The sequence below is a fragment of the Carica papaya genome, chromosome 5 (assembly GCF_054855325.1).
Source record: "Carica papaya isolate Zhongbai chromosome 5, ASM5485532v1, whole genome shotgun sequence".
Taxonomy (NCBI): domain Eukaryota; kingdom Viridiplantae; phylum Streptophyta; class Magnoliopsida; order Brassicales; family Caricaceae; genus Carica; species Carica papaya.
In genome coordinates this window covers 4,851,256-4,860,723 of record NC_142313.1, presented here as the reverse complement: position 1 = coordinate 4,860,723, position 9,468 = coordinate 4,851,256, and the positions used below count along the sequence as shown (strand labels likewise).

The 9,468-nt window shown below is 33.9% G+C and overlaps 1 protein-coding gene across 4 annotated transcripts; it reads right to left on the bottom strand.

The window, feature by feature from the left end:
* Positions 1 to 896: 896 nt before the first annotated feature.
* Positions 897 to 9,244, bottom strand: LOC110819546 (protein transport Sec1a). 4 transcript variants are annotated; one of them, XM_088219745.1, is made up of 22 exons: positions 8,920 to 9,244; positions 8,409 to 8,464; positions 7,833 to 7,914; positions 7,414 to 7,492; positions 7,124 to 7,174; positions 6,916 to 7,012; positions 6,780 to 6,812; positions 6,371 to 6,499; positions 5,454 to 5,639; positions 5,230 to 5,313; positions 5,040 to 5,138; positions 4,889 to 4,965; positions 4,464 to 4,560; positions 3,887 to 4,012; positions 3,696 to 3,791; positions 3,160 to 3,276; positions 2,968 to 3,048; positions 2,591 to 2,814; positions 2,330 to 2,420; positions 2,128 to 2,217; positions 1,323 to 1,422; positions 897 to 1,240 (listed from the first exon to the last, which is right to left on the bottom strand). In XM_088219745.1, exons 1-21 carry the CDS (start codon positions 8,996 to 8,998, stop codon positions 1,366 to 1,368), a joined length of 2,031 nt encoding a protein of 676 aa, XP_088075871.1. In that variant the 5' UTR covers positions 8,999 to 9,244; the 3' UTR covers positions 897 to 1,240; positions 1,323 to 1,365. The 4 variants fall into 4 exon arrangements, with proteins under 4 accessions (XP_088075871.1, XP_088075873.1, XP_088075874.1 ...); XM_088219747.1 differs by lacking the exon at positions 8,920 to 9,244 and having other exon boundaries at positions 7,124 to 7,181; XM_088219748.1 differs by lacking the exons at positions 7,833 to 7,914; positions 8,409 to 8,464; positions 8,920 to 9,244 and adding an exon at positions 7,677 to 7,822 and having other exon boundaries at positions 7,124 to 7,181.
* Between the last annotated feature and the right edge of the window lie 224 nt (positions 9,245 to 9,468).

The following is a 9,468-nucleotide window of genomic DNA, read 5'->3' as shown; positions in this document are numbered from 1 at the left end:
TTTTTTATTTTCTTATAGTTTTACTTTTCTACTTATTCAGGAAGATAATTTTTTTTTCTTTCAACCTTCTTTTTCCCTCTTTATCTTTTATATTTCTTTAGTAATTTTATTATATATGTTGCCAAGGAACTTTGAAAAAAAAAAAAAAAAAGGATAGAGAATAGAAAAAAATGAAATTAAATGGAAAAAAAAAAAGATATTTCCTTCCTTTAAATAACTAAAAAGTTAAAAAATTAAATTAAATTATTATTTTAATATTTCATCTCGTTTAAATTTTTTAAAGTAAAAAATAATCAACAACGTAATTTAATAGTAGAAGGCATATTAAATTGTTCGATGGAGATATATACTTTATCATCATTTCTTTTCATTTTCTGTCAATTTGTTAATTTTAAGAAGGAAGTGAAAGATGCCCCTGCTCATCTCAATATCTATTTCTTTTTTCTTTACGAATTTTTATTTTTTATGCAAACCAAAGAAAAAGTAAATTTTTTTTTTTTTTTTTTTTTTATATATCTTTTTGCTCTTTCTTACTTCTTTCCACCAAAGAGAACTTATTTTTTGTGTTTGTCCGAGTGAGGGTGAATCTTCTGTTTTATCTGTGTTTGACATTATATTCTAAAATATCAGCTAGTAGGGACCTACTACCTTCTGGGCTTAATTTTTTATTATTAAAATGATATTTTATACTGTCATTTACTTGTTTTTTTTTCTATAAAGAGAAAAATCTTATTTAATCTACTTTTGCTGAACATGGAATCAGTTTCTAGCCAGCAAATTTTTGCCATCTTCTTAAGCTCGTTTCAAACGCAGTCTTAAAACATTGCAAAAATAGTGGGGCAAAAGAAGAAGACAGCAAAAGTAGATTAAATAAGATAGTTTTTAAGCGTGGGGCAAAAGAAGAAGACAGTACTGATTCTTATATTTCCAACAGGTACAAAGTCTATAAGAGAAGGGACATGTGAACTCCAGAGAAAAAATCTGAAGGCATCCCCCATATTTCATGTGATAAATAATGAATTTATTTATTTCCCCTGGGACAACAATCTAATCACCCACCAAAACAATATGGGAAACAATTACCCTGTATTGATACATATATTGATTTCTATACAATGTGAACACAAAAACTCCATGTTGAAGCTAAGCAATTGTGCTGGTGATTGCTAAACAATCAGCCTATCTCCGACTATCTTTACCCTCAAGCCACTGCTACGTGCAGAAAAACTCGTCCGCGATTCTGTACTCTAGATTGATTAATATATATCTCAAATGAGATGGTAAGAACATATTGTTCACTACTTGAAATAGCAGAAATTAACCTGCTGGGGTTGCATAAACGCATGTACATCCGTAAAATCTAAACTAGTAGATTCTCAGGCCATCAATTGGCACTTCATTTTCAGAGAGCCTCTTCAGTTTCTGCAGATAGTAGGGAAAAAAATGTAATAATGGGAAACAATTAAGTCAATAGAGCTAGAACTTGGAATAAAGGGGCTCAGGAGGGAATCAAATCAAAGTCTCAACAGATCCTCTGAAGTTTAGGAACTTATATCCAGTGCTAAAATTTTTGGCAATTTTACCTTCTAATTTTGCATCAGCAGATATTTTCATCCTTATAGATGCATATATAGCAAAGGTAACAGTATGAAGATCATGCAACGAAAATTTGTTATTTAAATGCTTATGCTACTCCACTGCTATGTATTATATGGAAAAATGCAGATAGGTCTCTGAACTGATTGGGTATATATATGTTAAACATGATATAAGTCATACACAATCACGGTAACACACTCAGAAAGCTTGCATTCAGAAGAGCATCCAGACTCTCCATGTGTTCTGCATTTAGGTTAGAAATAGAAGATATATTCATCCAAGGTCGAAATGGCCTTGTGGAAATTATAGGAGGTTTCCGAAAGAAGGAAGAATACCCTCTAATAAAAAGTTTTTTCATTTAGAACCTCTGACAATTTTTTTTTATAAATATCCTTTTTCCAACTCGTTACATGTGAGTTTTAGGCATTAGTGTTGGAGCCTTAAAAACCTACTGCCATGTAAAGTAAATTTCTCTTACATCCTACACTACACTGCAACAATGACCAGTAGAAGTAACAAATATATTACCGTAATATACTGTGGAGGATCGTCAAAACTAGAAGAACCCAAGACTACTTCCCTCCTTAATTTAGTTGTGAGCTTGTGACAAACTCGAAGCTGACATTAACACCCCAGAAACCATCAGGTAAAATCCCGTACAAGGCCGGATTAGCACAAGAGATCCACATTCAGACTCAAGATGAACAAAGGAGATGAGCAGTGATTTTACCTCAGACCGAGTTGCACCACCAATTATAAATACAAATATACGCTGCCCCATTTTCTTGAAATCATTAGATGCACTCTTCAAGACTGAATCACTAGTGAAAGGAAAATAGATACTTGAAAAACCCAATCAATTTGAAACATATAATTTGTTGGTTGATACAACATGGCATCTAGCAGTTATGAACAATCATATCCCATAACTGAATAATGTAGCAGGCACGATAATTGGACCATAACTGACATAGAAGATAAATATTAGTACCTTGAGTATCCATCATCAGAATGATGAGGTCGTGCCCAGGTTGCCGTTCGTCTTGATCTCATTGAATGAGCAGGAGCTTTTCTTTCTGGAGTAGCAGCAGGAGCTGCAGTTCTCCGCACTGATCCCTTTCGAGTCTCAGTTTCATCAGCTGATTTTGGACCATTCATACAAGAATAGTCATTGTTCTTTGCCAGCTCACCTTTGCTTATGTTGTCAATCAGTTCCTGCAATGAAAATCATGTTGTCCAATGCTAGTCTTTTGGTTATATATCATCTTAACATGCTTTCCAAACTTATATTGATTATTCAAGTGATTTCACTTGTCATAGCCCTGAAAGTAACGACCGTAGATTGTGTTCACTGAAGGATACACATACCTCAATCAAGGGATAAAACCGAAATAGTTGCCAAGTTTCTTCTTCTTCACCAGTTCGATCTTTTCTAGCAGCCTGTTTTGTCTGGTACCAGAACAGATATTTATTGATTGTTAGATCTTAACTCATAACTCTGCACTTTGATGGGGAATGATTATCTACTTTCAATAAGAATCTAAGTGTACTTGTCTTTACCTTCTGGGCATCAAACTTCAGTGAAAAACTTCCCGTGGCTTTTTTCTTATTTGATGATCCCCCAAGCAATTGCATATTATTTACAACTTTCATATCCTCATGTGATAATTTAGCCAACTGATTTAACAATAAGCAGGAAATAATGAATACCAAGGAAATAAAAAAAATTAAAATCCACATGCTCATTCGGTCCTGTTTGAAATATGTAATCAAGGAAGTTCCATTTAGTCAATAAACCAATTGATGTGGAAGAAATTAGAAATAATTTGTCTACTTAAGGATTTTGGATAAAAACCTAAACATCATACCTAGAATTTCTTAAATACCATACGTAAGAACTCTTAAGTATCAAATTTAAAAGTTTCATGGCATCACAAAATCAAAAAATTGAGAAACTCTAAAAGTATTTTATTGAATAGCTGAAATCTTTTTTTAAAAAGTGAAATTACAAAGGTATTTATAATGTTTCCTAAATAACCTTTATCAAATAGAAATAAACTAAGAAATATTAATATTCATAGATTAGGAAATAATACCTGCATTAGCTTTGAAGCTTTGTCACCTTCAAACTTCTCAGGATAAACAGATGCATAAATCATCAACAACCGCAATTTATTTTCTGGAGTTGCATCCTGCATCAGTGACATTATTGCCCAAATGTTACTGAATCGTTTGAATATTACACAAATATTTTGGCTCTATTTTATCTAGCTACAAAGTGCATCACCTGCTTTGTCCTTAGAAAGTTTATAACATCCTTGGCTCCTGCATCTCCAAAAACAAGATCCTGTTCTAGTTGCCCTAGTTCTCGAAGACCCATTTCTCTGATAAGTCTGTTAATCTTTCCAGCAATCTGCAATGAAATAATTAATCAAAGCAATCAAGAATGATTATATAATGACTCATGTTAACAATTGATACAAGTTTATTATGTAGTAAAAAAAAAATACTCGATGCCTTTGCTTGTGTTTTTATGAGAAAACTAAGATTATATAAATCTAATCCAAATTCAAAACCAGTTCATCTTTCAAGGGTTTCTTTACATCTTAGCAAGTGCATCTTTACACTGTTAGATTTCCTTTTCATTAAAACAACCATTTAGAATAAAACCACTCTCAAGAGATGTAAGTACAGAAAACTCCAAAAGGAATTCCCTGACTGTTCACAATCACAAGCTAATGCCTAAAAGGATGTCCATAGAAAGTGAGCAGATGATCATAATTGTATTTCAGGAAATCTTAATTAACAATTAAATATACTCAGACCCTTCAAAATGAAGAACTCTTGAAGAATATGAAACCAACCTCTATATGGATAGAGAGCTTCTCAACTTGTTCACCGTACTGTGGTAAAGCTTGAACAATCTTCTGCAGATCCCGTGTAGACAATTCACCACCATCTCTGCATTGATCAAATGTCAACAGGTAGAATTTTACACAAATAAACACAAAACACTCTTGATTAGAGTATTGACTACTTCTCCCCTTCTATCAGCAGGAGTAGGTTCCCTGGGTTGTGCACCCTAGTTAATAGGGTACGAAGTGAGAAAAAAGTTTATAAAAATAGACAAGTAGATGAATAATCAACTTAAGCCTATCAAGATTTTCTGTTATCCTCATAACAAAGAGGAGAATGGATGTTCAACTCTTTTAAGTTCCTCAACACTCGTAAATGCTGATTAGCTTAGCATCAAATGAAAAAAATATCAAGAATAAACAACAGAACCAACCTTGAGCTCTGTCGTATCTGAGCAGCTTTATTCTTTGATACAAAATTGGTCATCTTGTCATGCAATCTCTCACTAGCCTGATATACCCAAATAAAAGAGCATTACATAAAATTTTTGAAGAAAAAAGAGTAAAGAAATGTGTGTCGTATACATCTGCTATATGCGCATGGCGAAGCTCAAGCCAGACTGGATCATGATCTTCTAGAAGGATTTCTTTTTTGTCAGGTTCACCTCCTGTTTTGCTGGGAACCTAATATTCCAAAATATGTTAAATTTTATATGAAAAGATTAAAGAAAGGACTAAGAAAATCCCAGGAAACAAAACTTAATAGAATCTGTACCTCAAGCACGTATTTGTTTCCATCCATGTCCAGTAAATCATGGCACATAGCGTCATAGGTCCATTCATGGATCACAGGAGCAATCTAAACATGAGAGTTCATCACGTTCACGAAAGTTAATAGTCACTTAAAAACAATGTAAATAAAAAAATTGATATTCAAAATTAAATCAAACTGGTATGGCATAGAAAAACCAGCTCCCATCAAGAGCAACTAGCATAGACCTGATCAATTGATCTATCCAAGATAAGCAACTCGCAAGTTTCAGTTTGGGGAAAATTGGGTATAGATTTGTAGTTCAAGATACAGTTCCAAACAGCAGTTGCAAGTCTCGAAGGAATTGATTCACGAAATGATGAAGCAGAGCCATCAAGATCCTTGGCAGCGCGATATCTTACAAAGGGCAGCTCCTGAAAAAACAAAATAATATTTTGAACTTCTTCATAGAGAAGAAGAGATTAATTTCATATAAGTCATTGATTTTTTTCACAAGACAAATGATTGAAACTGATCCCATAAGTTCACCTTCCCATCCTTAGTATCATCTGAAAACAGTGGTCAGAAGATTTGTGTCCGTAGAACGAATAAAGCAACTAGAAGAAAACATTTATAGCCCGTTTGACTCAATATTTATTCCTACTCTATTCTGGAATCTCATTCATTGATACATGATCATAATTTTCATATTTTATTCAACATCAAACAAACTCCAATCTTAGATTGAATTCTAGTACATACTGTATTTCTTTTCCTACCGCAAGAATCACAACATCCACCTAATTTGCATTAGATACAGAACTAAAATATAATTTTCATTCAAATCTTTATCTTAATTTTGTTGAATTGGTATTTCAATCAAATTTACCAGAATGATTTTGCAACTGATTACTGTTGTTTGACTAAAAAGAATAATGCACTTCAGGATTGCCAAACAAAAAAGAATCATCTCCTTCAGAAAAATAAAGCACTGCATCAAATAGCTTAAAGAGTTAAGAATAACCATCCCTGTCTTGAAAAGTCAATGATAATATGATGGCTTTCAATCTAACTATTCAAGCAAAGCTTCTGAAAGGAAATCGGTCTTATGGACAATATAAAATTTTAACCTCCTGTTATCAAACAAAATATGTACAATCCTTACCTTCAGTGAAGCAAAAACAGTAGCAATTCGAGTTGCCATTGTGTTCAAACAAGCATCAAATTTCCGAGAATTCTCAACGTTGTTGCCGACCAGTTCATCCAAGGCCCGTTCATGGTCAGTTATAAATGCCTGCGTTGAAGAAACCCCAGTTCATAAAGAATTTGTAATCTCACCGTTTAACAAGTAAAGAAGAATATACAATCAAATTGGTGTGCAGATACTTCATAATTTGTGTAAACACTTTTTATAGCATAGTGCTCAGGAAACAAAAAGAATGTAAGAAAAAGCAGAAAAGTTCCCTTGCCAGACATCCTTTAACATTTATGGATATTCCTCCATGTGCTTTTGCAATATATAAATCTTTACAATGGTGAGCAAATCAGTCACTAAAGTTGAACAGAGCACGTGCCTGGTTATCAATAGGAAAATACTCCATATTCATCTGCAAATTGATGAGCAAAAAAAGAAGTCATGAATAGAAATTCCTAATCAACTGATGAGAACTATGTTACCAAAAACTACTATAAAAAAATTAAAATCTCAACCTCTCTCAATGCCCCTATGCGTGGTACTACACTTGTGTCACTCTTGATGTGATTCAACAATTCTTTTGGGATAGGTGAACTGAAAAATACAAATGCTCTGGAAATGGAAAGGACTGTTAGAAAACATGGGCGGAGAAACGCCAAAGTTGAAACTTCCAAAAGATTGTGATAAATTAAGAGATAGAAAAAACTATAATACTTCACGTACTTTCTGTACAAAGGCTCCCTTCCGGACATGTCAGATAAGAACATGACAATACTGCATGCTAGGAAAAGATAGGATTAAAATGGACACAACCTTTCTGATTATTGCTTAGCAGCAAAAGAAACTTATATTTTCAAAAGAAATCACAAGATAAACGTAAATATACAAATGGAATCAACTTAAAGTTAACTGTAAGAATAGAAAATGGTATGAGGTACTAGCATTATGAGTTCACACAAGCGCATAAATCAGAAAAGAATAAGAATAAAGTAAAAGCAAGTAAGTAGATGTACTTTTCTTTTGATGGCTGGATAAAATATACAGCATCCATGGAAGGCATTGGTTCTCTTCTCCTGAAGAGGTCTTCCACCACTGCATAAAAGCAGAATCGTTCATAAGTTCTGAAAGCAGTAACTGGTAGTCAAATACCGAAAAATCTAAGGTCATTTAGTGGTACAGTCAGTTTCTGCGGTTACATGAATTTAAAATTTTATCTAAAATGAGGAGATAACAACTCATGATACTTTGTTTACTACACCAAGGCACTGTACGTTACCCTGTCAAATACTACAACGGAAAATGCTTATTATTTATTTTGTGCTGGCTCGTGATAACATATTTTGATTCTTTCTTCCACAGTATAGGACTCTTGCAGGACCGACCATAAAATGGATGAGAAGCATCTCTTTACGTAATAATACTTGATGCTTACACGAAATTCCCTGGTCAGTGATATCTGACATTTTGCATGAGTGAGACATAACTTTCACTGTAACTTTATCCATGATGAGTATCTGCAAAAGATCAGTTAGGTTGACTAAAACAGTAAAGCATGAATTTTAAGCGATAACTAAGTAAAGGTATATCAGAAATTGAGAAGACTAGCGGTTATCATTTTACTAAAAATATCACTGTACATTGCATGCATAAAAGAAGTGAAAAAGCTGGAGAGTTAATTACTGGCTAGAGAACAATTCTACTAGATACTTGTTTCTAGCAATTTATCGGTGTCAGTTCAAAAATCTAAAACAAACTACCATAGACTAGAAACTTTTCTTTCCAATGAAGGAAGCAGAACAAAGCGTCTCAATTGATTACAGACAATGAGTTGATCTCCAGCAGAGTAATTTTGCACGGAGAAGATTCCTTTCTATACAAAAGTACAGAAAAAAATTCTCTTCCCCCGTTTGTCTATGCAAACAATTGCTAGTTCTACCGTAGTGACTAAAAAAGTTAATTGATTATGCTCCCCGAGCAATCAAAGCAGAGAAAATCGCAACAGACGTACCTTCCAAGCTTTTGATTCTCCACACTTCGTTGATCCGAGCATTTCACATAATAACCCTGGAAAGAGGGGGGAATGAAAACAACTCATACGTTTGAGCGGGCAAAGAAAGCAAAATGTCAAAAAATCCTCTTCTGCATTTTCTAGGCAATCAAGCAGGGTAATGATGAACCACAGAATGGATACTCAAAGTAAGGCCCCGGCGATTCTAGTGAACAAAATTTCTGTAGTTTGCCAGGTCGTTCAATTGACAAAATAACCTAAATGTTCGCAAGTATTTAAAAAATTTAACAGGTTAATAAGGAGAAAACGTTCTCTCTCCTTATGCGACCCAAGCTACTACGTTCTTCCTATATCTCGAAGCGAAAACAAACTTTCACTGCTTTTTCCGCCTAAATTCTCCCAGGAAACTAATACAAAAGCTTAACCGAAAACATTGAAAGATAATTTCAGAGATAAAGAGAGAGAGAGAGAGAGAGAGAGAGAGAGAGAGAGAGAGAGAGAGAGGACTGACGATCACGGCTAACTTGACGAAAGAATTTGTGATCTGCGCCTCCTCCATGAGAAGAAGACTCGGAATCTGAAAACGACATTAAGTTACAGTCTCTGTTGTTGCAGCAGGTGAGTGAATTTGAAACTGGAGAGGACGACGATAGATAACAGAGAATCAATCTCAACAAAGAAAACAAAAAATTGTTCCGACAAAGCGACGATGCATTTAGACAGGAGCTCTGAGACGAGAGAAAGAAGGCGTGACATGAGAATGGCCGTTATAGTGCGAGGGGTCAGTGTTTCATTTTCACCCGGATTTTACTCCCCTGAACGGAAGAACAAATTACGCGATCTACGACGTCGCTTTGTAACTTGAAGAACTTTTGTTCTTACCTAAGCATAAACCTTGATAAGTAGATTTTTTTTTTTATAAATTTTTTTAACAACTCCTAAAAATTTCAAAGTGAAATTCAGAAAATACTTTTCAAATTATACATAAATTCTGCTGGTTTATACTTATGATAAATTAAACGATTAATTTTTTTAACATTTTATAAATAAAATCATACCT

Excerpts from the sequence above, each read along its gene's own strand:
- LOC110819546 (XM_088219745.1), bottom strand. The coding sequence starts at position 8,998 with ATGTCGTTTTCAGATTCCGAGTCTTCTTCTCATGGAGGAGGCGCAGAT. Across the intron at positions 7,915-8,408 it reads GAGAATCAAAAGCTTGGAAG|ATACTCATCATGGATAAAGT; the intron begins GTACGTCTGTTG and ends GATCTTTTGCAG. Across the intron at positions 4,966-5,039 it reads GCCATGCGCATATAGCAGAT|GCTAGTGAGAGATTGCATGA; the intron begins GTATACGACACA and ends TGGGTATATCAG.